General features: G+C 49.4%; 1 protein-coding gene across 5 annotated transcripts in view; it reads left to right on the top strand.

Annotated features, from left to right (window-relative positions):
* sema3fa (sema domain, immunoglobulin domain (Ig), short basic domain, secreted, (semaphorin) 3Fa) overlaps positions 1-22,749 on the top strand; it is a 33,444-nt gene that overhangs the window by 2,765 nt on the left and 7,930 nt on the right. For 4 of the 5 annotated variants that reach the window (XM_029150927.3, XM_055508946.1, XM_029150931.3 and 1 more), the window contains 7 exons: positions 16,834-16,994; positions 17,081-17,143; positions 18,649-18,768; positions 19,899-19,988; positions 20,703-20,796; positions 21,529-21,648; positions 22,358-22,497. In XM_029150927.3, the coding sequence (XP_029006760.1) occupies positions 16,834-16,994; positions 17,081-17,143; positions 18,649-18,768; positions 19,899-19,988; positions 20,703-20,796; positions 21,529-21,648; positions 22,358-22,497 (788 nt within the window). The remainder of the gene's footprint in view (positions 1-16,833; positions 16,995-17,080; positions 17,144-18,648; positions 18,769-19,898; positions 19,989-20,702; positions 20,797-21,528; positions 21,649-22,357; positions 22,498-22,749) is intronic. The other variant, XM_029150928.3, reaches the window with a different exon arrangement.

Genomic DNA, 22,749 nt, shown 5'->3' on the forward strand with positions numbered 1-22,749 from the left:
TGGGCAGAAACTAGTTTGTTCGTTTTCAGTTTCTTTAAATTGACTTGCACTCGTCTTTAATTAGTTTTCGGAGTTTGCTTTATGCCTCACAGAGCAGCTTCCGATAGCCGGAGACCAGGAATGCACCTATGCTGTGGATTCCCTAATTGTGTTGGTTTTGCTCTGTACTGCTGGGAATTGCTCTGTAATGTGCTTCTATTCGTTTATGTGCCAGTGTGTTTAACCAAGTAATTGGCTGTAGATTCTGTAATAGCCGTCTAATGCTGACATACAAATGCAGTGAACTTGTAAAATCACCTTCTGATAACATTGTATAGTTAGCATTCAGTAGGCACTACAGAAAATCCTAAGGAGGCATATACAGTGTGTAGGCTGCCAAGTTCTGTAGCTAATAGATTCAGTGTTTGTGTGTTTTAGAGCGCTGAGTGTGTTTATGTCCGGATCTTGACTCGTGCAAAGGTTAAAATACAAAAAGCATAATGTTTCATTGATTATTTGGGTTTTAAGAAGAAAGCAGAAGAGGTTTAGCAACTTTTGGCTGAAGTCCAAAAGTGTGAAGCCAACACAAGATAAGCCACTTTTAGCGTTTCTTTAAGTCTTTTGTATGAAATATATATACATACATATATAATTTTTTATGGTCATAAACCTGTCCAAATAAACCGCAACACAGTAAGGAACTGGGTTTGTGATTGTTGGCACCAAGTCTGTGACTTGTAATAATATTCAGAAATATTTTAATGCAGTAAATATTATGAAATGAGTGTTTTCTTTCTAATCTGCACTCAAGTTTAACAAACCAGACAAATGTTCATTCTCATTCAATATTTGAACTGTTTGTCTGCAGGAAAACAACAAACCTATAATCCACTAAGTAAAATTCCTCCAGCAGATCTCCTGGGTGTTTACAACATAAACAGCCTGAGCTGATAATACTGTGGCGGGGGCTTTCTAAAGTTGTAGCCGAGTGTCTTAGTGCGGGCTGAGTTATTAACTGTGATAAGGAGCAAGGGAGCAAATAGAGGCTACGTCTGTTCTGAAGCTTTAGGAAGATATACTGATCACCAGCTCAGACTTCAGAGGGGTTGAAAATAGCCCACAGACACTTAGAAACACACACTTTGCTGCAATGCATCTCTCAAACCAATAACTGCTTTAAAAATGGGTAAATTAAACACACCCACGCTGTTTTTCACTCCTTTTTTTTTCCTGAAGTTATAAAAATATCAATTGATATTAGATCTTCAGTTGCCGGATACGTTGAAGGTTTCCTCCAAAGGAAAGGTTACGTGGGCGTTTAATTTCCCGTGAACACTGGCCGAGATCATGTGCTGAAACCTGCGATGTTTACTTTCTAACCGCATCTGTAATCGCGTGCTATTTTAGTGTGTGGGGCTCTGCGAGGTTGTGACCCTTCAAACAGAAGCCAGTCACATCTGAGGTTAACTGCCCTCAAACTGTGGGAGCGAAACACCATATTAACAAGTAATAGCTTGTCGCACTAATCCTTAGGCACATTTGAAAGTGTTTAACTTTGTTTATCCTCGCCCGAGTCCTTGGTGGAAACACCTGGATGCAAGGTTGGCTCCTGGGAAGAGCGCCTGGAGATGAAAGTCACTCCGGCCGTCCTGTAATTGGACTAATTCTCCGCGGTTATGCTCCAGCCGTGGCATTCTCTCGCTCGCTCTCGCTCACTCTCTCTCTCTCTCTCTCCGCCCCTCTCTCGCCCCCCCTTTTTGTCCCGCGCGGAGCCCCTGTGGCTGTCGCGCCCGAACAAAGGCTCCGCTATCGGCTCATCTCCCCTGGCAGTTCTCAAGGTGAGGATAGAAAATGGCAGAATGTCCTCCACCGTCATTTGAATAATTACACGTTGCTACTGAGTTTGAACTCTCCTGACTCCGCAACAATAGGATCCATCTTCCTCCGATTAAGTTCCATAGGCCCCAGGTCCCTCTATGTAGGTGGTCCTGAGCTGTTTGAGTATAGACTGTATAGCTGCTGTATAGCTGTAGTCGTTCTTGTTCTGACACGACGTTTGGTGCCTTTTCCCTACATTATTAAAAGATTACTTATCCAGGCTGCTCGTGTCTCAGCCAGAGCTAAGTGCCTCAGACATGTTGGTGATCGATGACATGCTGAACCAACCTGTCTGCTAGGAGGAGAGTCCAGGCCAATAAAGTCCGGACCAACCTGACAGACAAAGTGCTTTTCCCTTGTTAAGAACAGGAACCGCCCCGTCTAGTCCATGTAGAGACATCCTCGTCGTCCCGATCGGTGTCTTTCAGCAGCAGGTGAGACGTGCTGCAGCGCAACTACATTGTTCCCGTAGCCCAGAAATCCTCCTGCTGCTCGGCCACGACACCAATGCCGTTAATCACCCGCGTCATCGCGTTACGCCATTACAGCTCATTACGCGCGTCGCTCTTGATTACATGCATCATAAAAGATGTTTAACACCTATGCAGCACATGCTGCAAATAAACAGTCGCTGTAATCAAACGGCTAATGTGAACATGTTGATTTCCCCTCTAAGCGATTTATCATGTGAGCGTTTTTATTTCTTTGAACAGCTAAATGGATCAGAGACACGGATTTGCTCGCTGGATGCAGTTCATCATCCATGGTACCTGTTGGTGCTGTAGCAGTCTGTGCTCAGTGTCTCCATCAGGACAATGAAAAAAAGATTTCCAAATTGTAACGCGTGGCGGCTGCCGCACGCAAGCCCGCAGCAACAACACATTGCTATTTTGCTGGAGGAGGAGGAGGAGGAGGGGGTGGTGCCTCCGGCAACCTCTGCTCCGCAGGATGCCTGCTGTCAGTCTAGGACTATTCAGGAGAGGAAAACAGAAGGCGACAGCTCCTGTGCTAAATATAGTGTCGGTTTCTTTCTCCCTGTCCCTCCTCCTCCTCCTCCTCCTCCTTCTGCTTCTTACTCCACATTCACACCCTCGGCGTTGCGTGATGATGAGCTGGAGCGAGCGCGCCCGGTACGCCGCCCACCGCTGGGGCTCACTGTCTCTGCACACTCAAAGGTGAAAGGCCGGGGGGGAGTCTAGAAGGCGCCCAGTTTCTCCTCCAGAGGAAGGAGCAACAGCGAGCGAGCGAGTGAGCGAGCGAGCGAGGAGTGGGTGGACATATGGATCCCAGATCAGAGAGCGGGTTTTCAAACCAGCTCCTTTTAACAATCGTGTGTCTACATTGTTCCGGCCCTTTTTACTGTATACGCTCCAAATAATGTCTGTGAAGTTGCAGAGGGAGAAACGAAAAACACATAAAAAAATCTCTCCTCCCATTTGCAAAGGCAATAAATTGAAAACAGTTTTGCCTAATTTGAGGCAAGCAGAGCTGGAATCTCCCCCTGTGGTTCTACAAATGCACAACATCCAGAAGAAACCACACACGCGCCACTCTGTCTTATTCCAGCATTCAGCTGTTGGGCATGTTTTTCACAGGTTTAATTATTTATACCGGTAAACGATCGTCTACAGAACCCACCCAGCTGAGTGCATCCAGCACCTGGATGATGTCCATCTAAAGTACATACTGTGTATGTGCCGTGGGTCAAAATGCATCAGTCCCGCGAAGCTGTTCTTCAGTGTTGTTGGAGCTCCTCAGCTGAGCTTCGGAGGCGCTCCGGCAGCCTCTCCAGGTGTCTGCCTGCTCTGTAAAGGGGGCCAAGGCTCAGCAGGGAGTGAAAGACAAGCGCTCGATGATGGATGTGGGCGTGTGTCTAGATTAGTGATAGACGGTATGCGCTGTGTGCAGAACACTGGTGTGTTTGTCTCCTGGTGTCTGCTGCAGCCAGTATTTTAGACCAGAGTATGACACGTGGAGTAAAAATAGATGTGGACTCTCGGACTGATTCCATGTTCTGTCTTTTAGTTTGCAGACATTGATTGATTGGCTGACGCAGTACAAGTGGGCAGTGTAGCTTTTGTAATTGTCGCCTGCAGGGCCCGTGATTCCTAAGGTGTGAATACTGAAGGCAGATTATTACAGTATGCAGGCTGTGATCAACCTCTCAACCTGGAGAAGAGGATGACGGTTGACCGAGCTGTAGTTGCAGCAAGTGTTTTCTAGTTTTGTTTAGCAACAGGACAGATGAGAGCTTTAATATCCACATCCATGTTCCAGTATGACTGTGTCTGAGTGTGTTCGAGTGCTTACGTGCTTGCAGAGCTTCTGTAAAGACTCTATATATGACACCGCTTTGGGTTTTGTTGCCATAGCAGCATCACCTGTCACTCCTCAAACCAAACGGGGGTTCAGACACTCTCTTCGCAGAGGAGCGGTGGGACGCAATCACAGCGCGGAGCTTATTTCCCCTGATGTCTGCTGTCTCCTCCGCAGGAAATCCTCAAGCAAAGCAGCACTCGCACGTCCAGGTTTACGTTAAGCAAACGGGAGAATGCGTTTCCTAAAACCACTCCGTTCGTCGTACGGTCGTAAAAAGCCTCAGTAAATTTAGCTGGAACGTGGAGGGTTGATTAACGCATGTGGGCCCGACTGGACGAACCCTCCAGATGTGACCCAAGTGTGGGAGTCCCCTGGGAGGTTCACAGCCCCGACTGAAATTAAGGAGACAGCAGGTCAAGGGCAGCGCTCTCCTTGTTTACTCACACAGCTATCAGTCATTATCATTTGTCTGTCAGTGTTGGGATCTTGTTACTGCAGTGCCTTTGACCTTGTCATATGTTGGTCATTCCCAACACTTAAAAGTTTGAGGAGTTAAAGGCATTACAAGAAGGAAGCAGAGACGGAGCGGGTCGGATAAGGAATCTAGGAGTAGAACTGAGAACTGCCGGCGAGATAAGATGAGTGGAGAAAAATGTGAAGGGAGCAGCGGTGCGGCCTCAGCGGGGGCTCGGAGGCGTGCTAATGGACTACAGGGCATCGGTGTCAGCTTCGCTATCTCCTCCAGAGCGCCGCTACACTGTAGATGGAGGGGTCTCAGGATGAGAAGGCGGAGACGAGAGTGGGTGCGCGGAGGCAAACCCAGGACAAATTGTGTGTCTGTTTCCCATTAGCCGCGTGTGAGTGTCGGGTGAGATGGTTTACCTCAACTGGTGACTGCTTGGGCCGCGTCCACAGCCGAGCTCGGAGCCAATGCCCCGGCGGTAACCCCTCACTGCAGGGTTCTACGGGAAAGTGAGCGAAAACCGCTGACTCGTCTCACGCGCGTGCAGTCATGCAAATTGTCGTGGAAAAGGTGTTGCAAGTAATTTGGCACGTGGGAACGTCGTCGCAGACCAATAATTGTGATGTGAAGCCAAAAGGATAAAGTTGCGCAAATGTTTGTGTTAAGTGAATGGTTATGAGGTTACAGTTGGTCCCTCGCTGCCAAGTTGGCAGAGCTTCCTGGGAAGTGCTTAATTAAAAGTCAGAGTTGTTATTAGGCAGGAGTTGAACAACTTTGTGAGATGTTTCAGGTGAGAGCGATTCAGATTAGCAGTCCTTCACGCTGTGTGTACGTTGGACGGCGACCAAGTAGCTGTCTGTGATTATGGGAGAAACGAGGCCTGCGGCTGAGCCTGACCATGATCTCGTGGGAGTTTGCAGTGGTGGTGTCTCTATTGGATTAAACGAGCCAGAACATTCCTCCTCCTCCTCTTTATTTCATCCTAAAGCAGCCCTCGTACGCTCCACGCACACTCCCTAATCGGCGAAAACTCGGCCTCAGTTGGATGCTAACGACGTTACGGAGCCCACCTTCACGATTTTAGACGCGAATGCCCAGTGAGCAGCTCGGCTTCGTCATTAGATTTGTGTTCCCCGTGTTCTGCTCACAGTTTGTAGCTTCAGGTGAGTCTGCGTGTGAAGGTCAGACCTCTGAGGGAGACCGCCGCCGTGTGAGCGAGAACCCCAGGAACCCATCTCGTCCTGGAAGACCAACAAAGAACAACTAAGGGGAGACGGGTTTCCTGGCCTTGTTTTGAGTCCGTGCATTGATGAGCTTCCTGTTAATATCCTGATTGTGAAAAGGGAGGATGGCCTCTCACGCCTGACCGTTGTGGCGCTAGCATTGACGTGATGCCAACATTTTCTCCATGCCTGCCCACGCCTCTTTGCCTGCGAGCTTTGTTAGGCAGCCCTGTTCTCAGGAACCCTCTCTAGGTGTCTAATGGTATGTTGGCAGAGTGGTCCATGGTATCGGTGTGTCCGCGTACACACACACGGCATCTGAATGGGAAATAGGAGTTAGGGCCTCCTATGTTGCTGTTGTTGTTGTTGATGTTGTTGTTGTTGGTGTCTACGCCTCACTCATCCCCTTGAATGGACGGCTTGGTCTCAATAGGAGACGGGCGTTTTGTGGGTTGGGTCCATCATTCATTTACTTCATTCATGTCCCTGGGGAAGCGGAGGGGGAGTGCCATACAACAGTGGCACGGCATTAACCCCCTGTCCGTCCCTCACCTCCCTCCACCCGAGCTCCCTCCGTCCCGCATCATTCTCGCCTCTCGCTCTTCCTCCTCTTGGCACAAACGCCGACATAGTCATCACTCAAGGCTTGGCTGTGGTCCTGAGCCTTCGTGTTCTGTAGAATGTCACGTTGGATGAATCGTTGCGCTCCCCTGAACCATGGGCTTAGCCAAGCTACAATGATGGAAGACTGCAAGACAGCCCCTGAGAGAGCGCATAGGAAGCAGCAGCTCCGGGCACAAATACAGAGACAACAACTTTTTTCCATGGCTGACAGATCTAGTTTTAATGTGGTCGACTCGGCTGAGGGACCGACAGAGGAGACAAAGGACGTCTTGACACTGGGAAGATCTCCAACCTAAATGATGCTTTGTTCAAGTGTAATCATGTTTAGAAAGTGTAAAAGGCCCGGAATTCATTAGGCCATGGTCTTTATTTTACTAGAGTCATTCACATATGGGATTGGTGCACAGCATGAAATTCACCTTTTCATTACTGAAGCCGGATTACAACGTCCCATTAAACCATCTACGCGTGATTAATTAGTCACAAAGCATTCCAATGCATTCTGAGCAAATTAGACCATACAAACAGGAACTGTTCCCTGTTTCAAGTGGTTTACTTCCCTGTATGAGATGAGCAGGGGACAAGTATTATATTTATTAGATTTTATATGTATAATTTTACGTGTTTTCTATTTATTAGAGAGGATGAGGGAGGGCTGCCTAGTGACCAGAGGGTCTTTGCTTCAATTAGGTTGTTCACCAGATTTGATGCACATCACTAAACCTTCAGTGTAATCAGGTCAGGTGCAATCAGGTTTTGTTGATGCCACATAACGGCTCCTCAGACCTGCGTGGGAGCAGCATTTATAGTCAAAGAAGTTATTTCTGGGGCTGATTGCATGACAGGATCGGTTTTCAACACCCCTGTGCCCTTGTGTTAGGAAGGATTTCGTTCTTCAGAAGATAACAGAATTCTACCAAATATGACAACACACAAAACGAAACGGCCCAAATAGAAAACAAATAACACGTCTACTGCTGATGAATGAAACAACAGATACTGAAGATAGGACCGAGGGAGAGAGAGGTCAGTCACCAAGGGAAAGCGGCCTCTCTCTCTCTCTCTCCATTCCTGGTGTGGAGAGAGGTGTGTGTGCAGCCTGTGTTTGCTCGCCTTATCAGTGCACAGCGGATGGCTAAGCGCTGATTTATGACAAGGTATGACAGCGTCCGATAAGGGAGTTTTCCGCCTCCATGTGTCTGCACAATCGCACACCCCTCAGCACCTTATGTGTGGACGGACGGATGGAGGGACCGGGACTAAGAGTTCCCACTGTCACGCACGTCGCCTCTTGCCTTCCTCTGTTGCTCTTTATGTCTCGCTGTCTGTCTTTTATTTTTATATTCTTACATCTTATCTATCTTATATATCAAAACAAGTACTTCCAAGTGATCAAACCTATCTGAGCATCTTCCACCTGGAGCAGCGTAAAGGGGTGCGAGCCTTTCAACCGCCTAGCACTGAATTCTTGAATGCTACTTCCTAGAGCCATGCACTGGTTTAGAGCTGCTGCCACGTGGATGTGTGGCCTCATGGGTATTTTACCGTTGGTGCTTGTGGGTGTGGCAAATCTTGTTGAGTAGAACTGCTAATAACATGTTGGGGCAGTTGCCTTCGACCATTTTGTGGTTGATTGTTGGTGTTTGGTCGGGTAGTTTTCTTGTTTTTGCCTCACTCGCGCCTGGTGCTGTCTAACACAGACCGCCCAACTCTGTTTTAACTGGGAAATATGAATTAATTACCAGAGCTTTTCAGAATTCTCTCCCACAGACTCCCATATACGCCGCATAGTGACCCTTATGGTCGTGGGTCACGGGGTCGCGGGGCAGGACGTCCCATCTGTCCATCAAACCTGAAAGCCACCAAATCATCAGGCGGTGTTCTTTCTTTAAGTGGGAGGGGTGAGTGTGTCAGTCAGAGAGGGGAGTAAAAAGGCCATGGATTATACAGACAGACAGTAATCTATAGGTCTGTCAGCCTGACCTTGGCCAGCTTTGCTTAAATTGCAGGCTGGTGATGAGAGAGCAGGGCCGGGCCTTTCGCAGACGATTCACATTATCCATTAAAGATGTAATGGCTGCCAACGTGTTTCATCTTGAATGACATTTCTGCGCTTTCAAAGCGCATATTTAACCTATTGGAATGTAAATGGTGTTTTTTTTTTTAAGTGTGTAATTATTTTCCGTGAAGCCCCCTCATTTGTAAGTAACGCAGGCCGTTTTGCAGGCTGGAAACCACATGCAGCATTCCTCCGCTCGCTCACGGGCTGTTAGCGCTTCCCTTTCGGGGGGGGGGGGGACTCGAAGGAACATAAATCCAAAGCTTAATGGCAACGAGGTCGTTTGGGCTGACGGGTGCCATCTGAGATTACACATCAGTGCCCCGACTGCCTGTTGTGTAGTGTGCATCTGCTTTCACATGTCCAATAATGAGCTACAATCAGCACCGATTATCATCACTGACACTTTGGCACAGAAACAAGTCAAGCTGCACACTCAAAACTCTATGGATTATTCCTTTAAACTTGGAGAATAATTGAAGGATGAATCTCCATATTTTCTACAGTCACTCTTAGCTTAATATGCTCAAACCATTTCCATAACAAAGTCCTAAAGCTTTTCCCAGTGTCTGCGTTCCCCTCGGCTTTGCCTTCCCCCTCTTCACTCCTTCATCCCTTTGCGTTCCCACTAACATCGCATCCATCAAAAAGCCACTCTTCCACTAAGAAAACATGAATGCCCTTGACTGATGGTCATCATCCCTCACTTTGTTTCGCCACTCATCACGTCAGGCGGCCGGCGAGTGGACGCGTTAACATGAATCCTCTGTCACTCACATCAGCCAGTTAGCGCTTTCTCACCAGGTGGTCTCCCTCTCCCCGTGCGCAGCTCTCACCAAACGTCCCCGCTGTGTTTCATTGAATGTTTGGGTCGGATGTGTGCGTGTGTCGCTGAGGCTGCCACTCACGCTTACAAATGCACCGATGTAAAATTGATTTTAGTTAAAGGGGAATAAAGAGGCGGTGGGGACCGCTGCCAAGTGCAGACAGGATCAGGAGCCGGTTTCTGCACACTTGAACTCATCAGGCTGTCGTCAGGGTTGAGGGACGCATGCACATACCGGGTCAGAACCACAGCAGCGTTTCCCCGCTTCGCCCAAAGAACAGAAGAATGTAGAAGGAGGCTGAGATCTAACATTGGTGGGGCTCATGCTTTTACAACATTATGTGGTGAGAAAAGCTCCAGAACTCAAAGCTCAGCTCCAGCATGTAGTAACTTGATTTTAACAATATACACAAGAAAGATAATCATCCAAGAATGCTGGTGGTTAATTAGTTTTTTTCTTAGGCAAACTTGTGGCTTGCAGAGATTAAAGGGAAAGACGGAGGCTTTGCTCTGAGTGTAATTGCTTTTTGAAACGTCTGTCGGAGTCGTGTCGTATTGATTTGTCGACTGACTGAAGCACAGTTGACCCCTAATTGAATAGATTACAGTTATTGATTGATTACTTTAATTATGTTACTGTGGGAAACAACTTCTACTGAAGGATGATGTTCTGATCATCTCAGCCTTTCACTGGAGCCTCAGTGAACCGGGCCCTTTCTGCCGATACTCCTCTTTATTGGATTAGTACTTGTTGCTGAACAAATGAGTGGAGCCTTTGATCCAAACAAGGCCACAGCTTCTACAGACACGCCGTCGGTTCCCGCGATGCGTGTCTGCGTCCGTGTTTTCCACCTGCTGCAAACTGAGCACAAAGCCTGTCAGAAAGCGGAGCGGGCGCCGCCTCCGCCACCCGCCTGAGCTCCGCGCTGCTCGGCAACCGGCCGCCGCATCGTGGAGCATTAGCTGCTTGTCCCCTGCTTGTCTCATGGCATTAGCGCACAAGGCCAAACCCAGGATCTGCGCTGACGCGTACCTGGTCAGGCGCGACCCCGTCTTTGTCCGGCGCCGACACGGGGTCAAGTGGGCGTGTGCGGCAGCAGAGCGCGCTGCGCGATGTGGGCCGAGCGGAGGCAGAGGAGCTTTTTATTCCTGGCTCTCTCCCTTTTTGGTGCCTTGACATGGAGCTCGACCAGCTACTGTGGCTGACCATGTGGGACCGAGATCAGAGACACATTCCCACTCCAACCCTCACAATGTCCAACAAAGCGCTCTATTGGTCTGTTCAATTCAAAGGCCTCAGCTGAGTTTTAGTCCATCAGTCGAAAATAACTACAAGTAGTTATTATTAGTTAGAAAAAGTGAAATTCATAATATAAATGGCAAAAAACTATCTTTAAACTTTATCTTGTCCCTTTTCTCAACTTATACAACATCTGGGTGGAACTCTTCCTTCATGCTTGAGTAAATGACATATTCGGGGTCAAGCGTGTGAGTGACGGGCAAATGCAGCATCACAGCTTTGCCCCCCCCCCGACACGAGCGCCTCAGAAAGCAGTCAACAGGCCACGTTATCTGTTGGCTGGTATGCAGACGAGGCCTAGTGGATGCCGGCAGGATCAGACAAGTCCAGGAGGAGGAAAGGTGTTGCAGGAAGCTGTGTGATGAATCAGATGTTGTTATGTAGGAATAGAGAGGATGGAGATGCTGTCATTCTTCTGGTCCAGCTGCCGTGACCACGTCGTCTAAGGGGCCCGTAAAACGATGGTGCAAAGCTGGCGGGGATTCACACAGCGAGAAGAGTTGATGCAGAACAGGAAGAGGAAAAATGCAGCTTCATCACTCATTCATGCGGCCACGTCTCACTATAAGATGATCCAACCTGAGCATGTGGTTTTGGTTCAAATGGTGACTTGGTCTGGACGAGTCATGATGATGTTCATGATTAACACACAAGTATCTGTCATTTAGAAGGCAGATACGAGTGTGGGAATCGATGAATGAAGGCTGAGCTGCTTCTGCTTGTGTGAACTCTATGGTTTGTTCCCTTTTTTAGGTTCATTTTTGACAGACGGGGTTCTCATCACATTCTACGTAATGCCCCCAGGCCACTCGAATCATAAAACCCACATATTTATATTCTCTACATGCTAATGTTACACGTGTCTTTGTGTGTTGTATGTGTTAGCGCTCAGCTGCCAAACCCCGGCCTGCTCATTTCTTCCACTCTTCCTCTGAGATCCTAATCAGTGCGTCTGCTATATTTGGGACACCGTCGGGGTGTTTTTGTCCACTCCCCGACATATTGGTGAATAGTGCGTCCCGTCCCTCCAGCGGCGGCCGCCGTGGAGGAGGCCGAGGTTGACTCAGAGTTTCCACGGCTCTGTCCTGCCTGCTTTGATAAATGGAAGTTCTTAAGTTGGCTGTCAGGCTCCTGGACCCACGGGACTCCTCCCTCCACCATTTGCTGCTGTGGGTGAAAAATGACCAAAGGGCGTGTGGTGGATTCCTAGTGCTGGACTGGGAAAGTGGAACACCCAGAGTGGGTAGAGGTGGCAGTTGTCCCCAGTGGACCCTGAGTCAACACTTGCTGCTAATGGTCTCTCTAAATATACCTCCTAATTACCCCCCACTTATTGCCCCCAGCTAGCTAATACTCCAGCCATGACCTTGACGCACAAAGAAGCAGGAGGGCACTTTTAAATCAGGTATTGTTCAGTTTTGGTCGCCACCAGCTCTAGGAGAACTGATTAAGTGACACCTTTGATTGATGCTTTCAATGACAACCACAGAGGAGATCAGGACAGATCTGTAAATGGGAATGAAGACATTCCTGAGGGAAGCATTGTGCATCTGGGTGTTTTAGTGCAGCTGACGGAGAGGGAGAGTATTTGTTCTAAGTGCAGGGTCAGAGGTCGGCCAGGGAGAGGAGGATTTCTCACTCATTCACTGCAGCTCGGTCTCATTATTGAGCCCTTTCCATAATCCGTCAAATGTGTCTTGTCACCGCTGACCACCGCCACCACCGCGAACAGCTCCCTGCAAGCAAGTCCACAGCTACAACAACAAACAGCGCTTCGTCGCCGTCATTACGGCGACCTGCAGCATCTGCGCAGCCCCATCCCACACATAAACATTTGTGCACACAATGGCCGGCCACGGCCCCAGACAGCGCCTTGGGATAGAGGGCTGTGTAAACTGAGTGGAAAACCAAGCAGTGTTTTTAATGTTTACCAAAATCCCAAGATTAGTGTTGTAGAGGAAGAGAAACCCGCCCCACGGGTTTGTTGGAAGGAAGGCTTTAGTGAAGCTTTGAGAGAAATCGCATTTCTCATGTTTCTTGGCAACCAACGTTTTTTTTTTTTCTTCCCCCAAATGTGAAAGTATGTTTGAAGAAATACTGTTACTTTTGTGCTGCTTTGTGCAAGAAAACATAATTGAATTTTTCTGTCAATTTATGAAAATGGTACAGAAAATCTAATTTAGTTTTATCTTCGCTGACCTTTAGCAAACAGATATTGAGACATATGAACGTGTCTCACCTCCCTGTGTTCTATGACCACCCTGCAGTTGGTCCCGCCCTACCTGCCCCCCCCTTCAGAGATGATCCTGATTAGGCTGAAGTGTGTAAGGGGGCCAAGATGAGCTTTCACCTAAGACCCTGGGTGACCTTTAACCTTTCACCTGTGGCCCTGCAGGGCTGTTGAGGGCAGCTGTGTGTGTGTGTGTGTGTGTGTGTGTGTGTGTGTGTGTGTGTGTGTGTGTGTGTGTGTGTGTGTGTGTGTGTGTGTGTGTGTGTTGGGATATGCACAATCTCATCAAATCTATACAGGGAACAAAACAACCGAATAGAAAGCCACTTGGTTTATTTTCCGCTCTATGTGGACAGTACAACTGTGTCGTTGAATTGAAATGCACGGGGACCATGGGGACCTTGTGCTTTAATGGACCTTCCCTGTCATCCATCAGCAGAAATAGATTTGTTACAATCTTTGGTTTGCACTCAGGAAGTCAACTCACTAGTTTAATCAATCTTCCTTGCTGTTGATTTGTGCAGTGGGAGACAGGTGTTCCTGATTTGATGTGAGGATCAGAGAGGTCTGCTTCTGTGCACACACACACACACACACACACACACACACACACACACACACACACACACACCAACGCATTTAGACTGTATCGCTAGTAGACAAGCGTGAAGAGCATCTGAGTGACAGCAAGCGGAAACGCGGAGATAAGACGTAATCCGGTGCCAATTATTTCTCCTTGACAGGCGCAGGTAAGCAGCAATCGACTCCACTGACATGTGCTATGAGTCAATAGTGCTGGAGCCTGTGGGAGGTTAATTATGAGGCGCTGGACGGAGGCAAACGGCTGATAAGCTTTAACATCACATCAGTCTGTCTCCATCCTGTCTTATGTCACAGTGTCCAGTCGAACACTATTATCCAATATAACGTTTTATTGGAATATGGGAAACGTATAAATTGATATTTTTACTGATCCACAACACTCTCGTGTCTGTGTTTTAGTGAAACGGTGAGTTTCATGAGTTATTCAATTCTTAGGATGTTGTTGCTACTTTGCTACATCCTGTCACAGGCAGGAATGTAGAAATCCAAAATGACAGCGTGTGGATTTAGGTGGAGTTGTTTGAACAGTGGCTGCAGTCTCGCCTGTAAACCCACAGCTTGTCATTTTTATGTTTTTGCTTTTAAAGCTGCTGGAAGGTGTTATTGAACTCTGGAGAAAGCGGTGCTAGCCGTTCTCGTCATTACGCTAAGCTCAGTGAACCGCCTCTATAATTATTCTGCATGACAGTGGGATCGACCTTCTCATCTCACTCTTGGCAAAGCGGCTAAATGAGCCGCTTTTATCCTATGAAGACATGATGGTCCTGGTCAAAAGTGAGTCTTTGCATCAGAGCTGCTGAAACCGCGACCGCTGAACGTTTGTGATGTCGGTGCTGACAGACAGTAAAGCTGTAGATTAAACAACTGATCACTCGATTAAGCGTTAATTTCTACTAATGTGAGTGAACATATCTGCAGACACGCTGAGGCCACGCCTCCTCTTCCATGCGTGAACATGAGTAGATGCTGAGCCGAGGATGCCTGTGCAGGTATGTGGGATTTTCTGCTGCCGGTTTCCTCCAAGCAGCGCGCACACAAACACGCACGAAGTGGAGATTTCCTAGGCTGATAGTGGCGTTAACACAAGCAGCAGCTGTGTCTTTCATAACCTCCCTACACGTCCCGAGCCGGGGTCACCTCGCGCCTCTGAGGGCGACCCGGGAGGACCACCCCATGATAAAAGGCCCGGCCAAAGGGCCGCATAGCTTGGCTGCACAACAGAGCCGCAAGCGAGCGCACCCTGGACGCGGTCCAGATGGATCACAACAACAGGTGGACGGAGCGCGGGCTCGGTTTACCCGCAGATGTCAGTCACATTCTGCGAGAGCCGTAGGAACGGACCGCGGCCAAAGCAAAGACGCGCCGCCGTCCCATCGGCCGTTACGTCTGCGCTGCTTTGTGTTTTCTCGCACAAAGCGGCGCAGAAGTAGCAGTATTTCTTCCCGCAGCACGCAGGAATGTTCGAGGGGACGAGCGAGAGGTGCGCCGTTATCTCACTTTCCTCCTTATCGCGCCGCCGCTGGCGTTACTTCACAGAAAATGCGCTTTAGCGTGTCCCGTCACGCAAACGCACAACATCCTGGTCCTGGGTGGCTGCCGCTACACTTTAACTTCAAATTGAGTTATTGTAGCGTGAAGCTTTATTAAGCCTCTATAGGCTTTAAATGTGCTTTTGAATGAGACCTGTGGTGATTAGTGGTGGATGCTGGGAAGTCTTGGTTGGTGCATGCACCTACTTGTGCTTGAACTCACCCACAAATCACCCATAAATGATCTGCTTTTGTGAGTTCATGTTCCACAGTCATTGTGTGGCGCTTCATGGGCGGGAATGTGATGCGCCTTCATCTTTATCTTCTCGTTAGTCAGCTGTGTTGTTGCTACAGTAATGGAAGACCTCAGGAAATTCTGAGGCTAAATATAGTCCTGCGCCACAGGTGATAGATATTGATCCATTGCGAGAGATTCTGGGCTGAAGTCGGTTGTTAACTGATAGCGTGCGTCGACCGGCGGCTATTTAAAGTGCAGTGCGTTGTCTGTCTGTCTGTCCGGGTGACTGGACCTCGCGACACTCAGACACCAGTGAATGTGACGCCTGGTGCCGCTGAAGCTCCGGTGTCAGTTAGAATCTGTAAAAGCCGTCGAAGAAACGTCTCCGAGATCCAACGTTAAGGGTTCCAAGAGGTAGAAAGTCGGTCCCTGTCAGTGGGAAGCAGGTTTAAAGCACATGTGTTCGGAAGCATCTTATGGGAATTACATGGGTGACAGCCGTGTCTGCTCCTATTTACTTATCCACTGCGGAGCGTCTCGGTTCCTCAAGGAGCTCAGCTCACCAGCAGCTCAAGAGCTTTCAGCTGGAGGATTCACGTCAGTATTTAAAAACGCAGAGCGCTGTTTCTCTTCATGTCTTGCAAAGGAACAGCCTCTGCTTCCTGCTGATCGAGAGTCGTGGGCTTGTGTGGACGCGGAACGCCAGCCGCTCCCCTGTCTGCTCCTGGTTTCCCATGCAAATTCAAGTGTAGGCTCAACTTCAAGCCTCACTTTCCCAAGCGAGCTTCGGAAAGGGCCGAGGGGAGGGGAGGAAGCTCCTATCAGGTTCTCTGACAGCTCGCGAGGTAACAGGAGGCTGCTTTCCATGCAGCAGGCCTCCACTTATCCCCCCTCACACCCTGGGTGTAACTGAGCGGCGGACTGTGTGCGAGAGCAGTTAGATTTCAAGATAGTTTTAACAGGCATCAGCCTAAAAGGATGCAGTGTTATGTGTAATATACTGAGACTGGAGCCTGCAGCCAATTCAAAAGTGATGCCTCTGACACAGGGTCCATGACATTAGCTGCTGTCTGACACCAGTCGCAGTCCGACACAGAGACGAATGAGCGCGTGCGCGCGCGCACACACACACACACACACACACACACACACACACACACACACACACACACACACACACACACACACACACCAGTGACTCATCTAAGGCTTTTTGTTGGCTCTCTTGCTTCTATCAAGCTCGTCATAACCAGATTTAGTCTCAACATGAGTCCATATTAGCAGAATGTAATTGTGGCGCTGAGGGGGATGGAAAGACTAAAGAGCTTCTTTAAATTAATTTTGGAGAGTCACGCGGTTCATCATAATAGGAACATTAGCATACGCTGCTGTGTGTGTGTGTGTGTGTGTGTGTGTGTGTGTGTGTGTGTGTGTGTGTGTGTGTGTGTGTGTGTGTGTGTGTGTAGCCTACACACCCCTCCGTGCTTTATGTCTCCCACTCTTATTGCATGCGTCTCTCTGGCCTCACCGCTGATTTGCCGCCGTCTTCACCCCCTCCTCAGAGGTGAAGTCGACCGGCACTGCTCACCACTTCTCCTTCCTGCTGAACTCCACCGACTACCGGATCCTGCGCATGGACGAGGACCACGACCGCATGTACGTGGGCAGCAAAGACTACATCCTCTCCCTGGACCTGCACGACATCAACAAGGAGCCGCTAATAGTAAGAAACGTGGGGTCAGGGCGCTAGCGGGCCGGGTGGGCTCGGTTCTGTGGGCGTTAACGGCTGGTCCGCTTGTTTCCTGTCAGATCCACTGGCCTGTCGCCCCACAGAGGAAGACGGAGTGTGTGCTGTCAGGGAAGGACACCAACGTAAGTATCCAAATGCTCAGATAGGTCATTAAAGTGAGCAGCAATATTTCACACTGGGTGCTGCTGTACCATTTTATGGATTTGGGGATTAATAAACTAAGCAGTAAAAAAGTCCAGATTAATCACAGCAGAAGTAATTGTGGGGGTCAACGAGGACATTTTGAGCCTGTGACTGGTGTGAAGCTCCTATTTGCTGTCTGTGCAGCCCTGATTGCTGATTGTATACAGCTGCCGCCAATTAAGCTCCAGCAGAGACGCGAAGCATGATTTTCATAGAGCGCTGGAGACGTCCCAGCCTCCAACCTGTTTCATATTTATGATAGCATCTTTCAGGTTGTTTTTTTTTTTTTTTGCATGATAATTATTTTACTCGTCGTCCAGACAAGCAGACACGGGATTAGTCACCGCGAGCTACAGTGTCTGAAGTGTTAATGCCGCTCAGCCCCCACATGGATGAAATTGGTCTGAGATCCAGATCCCACTCTGTTTGATTTTGTTCACACTGTCTGAACCACAGCCCCCCAGACTCACACACACACACACACACACACACACACACACACACACACACACACACACACACACACACACACACATCCTCGCATCGATTTGGGGGTAAGAGGGAGCAGCGAGCACGGACGGGCCGTGTTTATCCAACTGGAATGTTCATTTGTGCGTGGTAACCCCCCCTCCCCCCCTCCCTCTGCATGTTCATCCCTGCGTGCATAAGCCTCTGTGCGCATCAGAGGGAGGCTCACAATTTCACTAAAATCGCAAATACAATCGGCGGCCGCGAGGCCCTCGGAGAATGAGAGATGATGACAATTCAGAAGCGATTCAGAGGGGATGTCGGTTCAGGCGGGAGGTCAGAGGCAATCAGCCCCGCTGTGGCGCCTGTGGGGGGGGGGGGGCGGTGGGGCTGAGCGCTCAATAGTCCGCGGAGCCTCTGAAACCTCGCGCGTCTGTCGCGTTCTCGAGCTCCCCCTCGTCCGGCGTGCGATCGTCTCCGTCACCAGAAGTGTTGCTGCTGTAAAATAAATTCCACTTCATAATTTTAATGCAAATAAACCACATCAATATTTAAATTCCCATCTAGTGTCTTTATGTTAAAAAAACCCAACTAATTAGGATTTAAAATCTCAAAAACCAAACATCTGTGAGCAGCAGCTAAGGTGTTTTTCTGTTGGACCGAACATTGAATCCTGTAGCGAACGAGCTGCTTTTCTTGGTTTGAGCCACACAGAGAGGCGGTGTTTGGAAACGTTTTCCCTCTGTCAGTGTGGTCTGATGTGAAGGCAGCGCGAGGCCAACGCATGGAGCCAGGAGGCAGAGCTGCCAAGCAAAGCTGGCCAGCAGCGGAAACGCTGGAAGCTATGGTTTTAAGCCGCGCGGGGGGGTTTTAACCATCGGGTTTTTTAGTTTTTTACCCAATGCACTTTCATTGTACTGTAAGTTTATTGTCTTATCTGCGCTACAATCTGGGTTTTGTCTCTGCTCTCCCTCAGGGCGAATGCGGAAACTTCATCCGCCTGATTGAGCCGTGGAACCGGACCCACCTGTACGTGTGTGGAACGGGCGCCTACAACCCCATCTGCACCTACGTGGACCGCGGGCGCAGGTCGCAGGTACGGTCCTGACGGGTCTCGGCTCGGAGCGTCTCCTTCTGCTCCCGCTCTTCAGCTTCACGCGCTCTGTTCCTCCTCCATCGCTTTCTCTCTCGGTCTTCATCGATTTTTGTTCCGTTTCACGCTCCAGAGGTTTCAAAGAGGAAAAAAACAGGATCTCAGTTATTACAAAGTAGCTGCTGGTGAAATAGCCAACTGCCACTTCTTAGCCATTATTGCAGCACCAATCTTCTGCCACCAGTGGGAATAACACATTGACAAACCTCTAGCTAGCCCCCCCCCCCCCCCCCCCCACACACACACACACACACACACACACACACACACACACACACACAAACAGAGCCCGTCCGTCCGTCTGTCGGTCTGAGAGCTGCTGAAAGACCATCATCACTGATGGAGCCTCTCATCCGTCAGCAGCCTTGTAGCCCCCCCCCCCCCCCCCCCCCCCCCCCCCCCCCCCCCGCTCCAGAGCAGGGCCGTGCAGAGCAGCAGCAGCAGCTGCCGGCCCGGCTGCAGTCACACACGTACACTCGCGCCGCTCGGCCTGTTTAGTCTCACAGTCCAAATGAAGGGTTCGCGTTTCACTGCAAAGGTCAGTCGCCTTCTCCTCGAAGGCTCCGCGCTGTAACGCTTCGCCTCGGCAGGAGCACGCGTTCACAGGCACCGGTTGCTCAGAAACTCTGCTTCATTCTTCACGTTCACATTTTTAGGCAACTCTCAAAGCTCATCCTGTGACTGCAAACTTTTTTTTTTCAATAGCATCTGCCTATTTCAATTAATTTTTGTGGTTTGTGGATGCTCTTGATGAATGAAATCATTTCTACAGTCTCTTCCTTCCTATCACAACGGTGTTTCCATCTTCTCTTGTATATTTTTAGCTCTGTATGTTTTATGCATGGAGTTAGCAGCTGTGTTTGCATGACACTAAATTTAATCCAACATGGCTACTAAATGATGGATGGGACCCGCTGGCTTCACTCTTCCTCGGAGACCTCGTCATCTCATTATCTCTTCTTGTTACCAAACCCCATATTATCCTCCTTCCCCATTGTCCTGTTGGTGTTGGAGTCATGGTCCGGTTCATTGCCTTTGATGAGGGGGCCTGCTGTGCCATGTCTCTGTTTTAGGGCTTCCACTACCTGCAGGCGTCCCAGTCGGGAGGGAGAACGAATCGGGCCGCAGACTACAGCACTACATCAGAGCCTTTGGAGGCAAAGGTGGGCCGGAGGGGTTTTCTGAAGGCCTATAGGGTTGGAGCCCACCTGAGTACTTTAAGGTTGGAGTAGTGGGGGTAAAGCTGCGAAAAAACCACTGCTGGGGCATTTAAGCAGACTTCACAAGCCTCTACTGCAGAAACACCCGAGCACCCTCCAGAATACGAATGTGTTTCTTGGTTGAGTATTTATTTCCTGCTAAGAGGGACGCCATGAAGACAGCAGTGAGAATTAAACACCTCCACTGTAGTGCGTGCTCAGCTAAGAGCACAGACACACAAGCTCGGAACAAACGTTATCGTTCCCAGTCCTCATCGGAAATAGCAACGCAACAGGGCACGAGCGCCGCGTTGACTTGTTCTGGTTCCCGGTCCATATTTCACACCTGTCAGACTTCATCAAGCGGCTCTGAAGAACCCGACAAAACCCCGCGTCGGCACGCGGCCAGTGTTGACACAGATGTTCACCATGTCCTGGCGCCCCGTGGAACGGGTTTAGATGCGTTTTCCTCCGTCTCACTGATCGCTGCCTCTGAATGCGGATCCAGCGCCTCTGCTGCGTCCTGGGCCCGGCCCGGTCACCCCGTTAGCTCGCCGCTACCGCTACCAATTAAAACCCGCCGTTTAACAGCGACGCGTTTGATGTGGCTTCTAAACACTGCGATGAGGAATAAACAACGTCTCTATAAGTGGCTGATGATGTTGTTGTCTCTTTCAGGAATACATTTTCAGGCTGGAGCCTGGTAAAGTGGATTCTGGGAAAGGAAAATGTCCTTTTGACCCCAAACTGAACAGCGTCTCGGCTCTAATCAGTAAGTGACCGCCGTTTCAGCTCTGTTACACTCACACAATCACTTCAGCACTTGTTTAATTGTTTTTCCTGTTAACTTAAAAATGTTTCCTAGCAGTCTGGTTAGATGTTGGACAGATGTGTCCTGTCGGTGGGTGGTCTTTGGTTGCAGTCGCTTTATAGGTGGTCAGACATGGTTGGTCACTGACCTGCTGATCTACACGTGTGTGTGTGTGTGGGGGGGGGGGGGGGGGTTCTTTTTCACCAACACTGTTAAAGAAAAATTGCAGAAAATGGACCGCGTGACATCATGTCGCTGAACTCACCCGAGGACGCGGGAAGTTCCACGGTTTTATCTTTTATGGCCTTGTTTGGTTCACTCGCTCACCTTCTCAAAATATCCCAAGAAGAAGAACAGCGCCGCGAGTGCGGCTCATGGAACTTTCTGTCCGTGCACACGTCAAACACGATCCCTCTGCTTTTAATTATGTCCACATCTTGCGTAGCCGTGGTGTAAAAACACGGCTCCGGCGCTCGTTGGCCCCTAACCCGCCCAAAATGAATCCAGCTGCCGCGAAACGGCCCGTGTGAGTCTCGCTGTGCGTTCCAATTATGGAGTTTGAACTAGTGAGAATGATCATATCAAAAGGCGGGTGTGATTTCTAAAGGGATGCTGCGTGTTTCGATGGGGGGTGTTTTCATCCGTGGTGAACTTACATCTGCAGCCGCCGTCTCTGCTGCTTGTGACCGACAGATGGAGAGCTGTACGCCGGCGTCTACATCGACTTCATGGGAACGGACTCGGCCATCTTCCGCACGCTGGGGAAGCAGACCGCCATGAGGACGGATCAGTACAACTCCAGATGGTTGAACGGTAATGTCGCAACTGCAGCCAGTGTTCCTCCAGAGAGGAGTTTTTAGTTCAAGAACGAGGCTTTTCATGTGTCAAACGTCCGCGCGCAGCCTCAACATCACCCAGAAAACCCACGTTCACAGTCAGCAAATTAAATATTTGCTCTTCCTCATCTGCTCCACAACTCGGTGATGATTTGACTCAAATTACAAAATTCACCCAGCTCATTGCTGAGTGGATGCCGGCAGAGGCTGGCGCTAATGTTGCAGTAGACGGTGGTGAACACTGACTGCTACTAATGACTCCGAGTAGTCTCTGTGTCTAATAAACCATGATTGTTGAGCGCCGGGTGCTTTCGGGTTGATGTTGCCAAATCAATCATGGCCTCCCCCACTGCCCCCCCCCCCCGAGGATCCCAGACTTTCCTCTGACCCTGTTGCCCTGACAACGGTCCCTTGATAGTGGTACATTGAATTGGGACACCTGAGTCCTGCTAATCAGCCATGTGGAATATTTCTGCCTTCCCCTCCTCTGGATTTTGGATGCAGTGAGGATTCAGTGTCTAGTCGGGGGGGGGCTGATGTCAGAAAAAAGAATATTTCTTTGCAGTAGGATATTTATTGTGGTGATCCAGAACACCTGTTTTATCTCATTGACAGGCATGAAGATGACCAATCCTCCAATACCTGTGTAAATAATGCTCTTCCTTCATCATCTTCCATTTCCTCAGACCCCACGTTTGTCCATGCGCACCTCATCCCAGATAGCGCTGAGAAGAACGATGACAAGCTGTATTTCTTCTTCCGGGAGAAGGCGTCTGAGATGGGCCAAAGCCCCATGACGCAGTCCAGGATAGGACGCATTTGCCTGGTGAGTAGGCCTCATGTTGATCGACAGTAAAGGGTTTAATATGGCTGCGCTGTGGTTGCGCTCAGTCGCTGGGAGTCCCAGAAAGGACAAACGGCTGAGCAGCACCACGCCCCGTTTGGCCCGTCTGAGAGCAGAACCTTGGCGGTTTGTCCCAAGTTTGGGACGCGTGCCGTTCCTCCGGATGAAATGTTTGACCATGAGTTTACTTGACTGTGTGTTTGTATACTGGACGCGCGCAGACATCCACATGTG

The sequence above is a fragment of the Betta splendens genome, chromosome 5, assembly GCF_900634795.4.
Source record: "Betta splendens chromosome 5, fBetSpl5.4, whole genome shotgun sequence".
Lineage (NCBI taxonomy): Eukaryota > Metazoa > Chordata > Actinopteri > Anabantiformes > Osphronemidae > Betta > Betta splendens.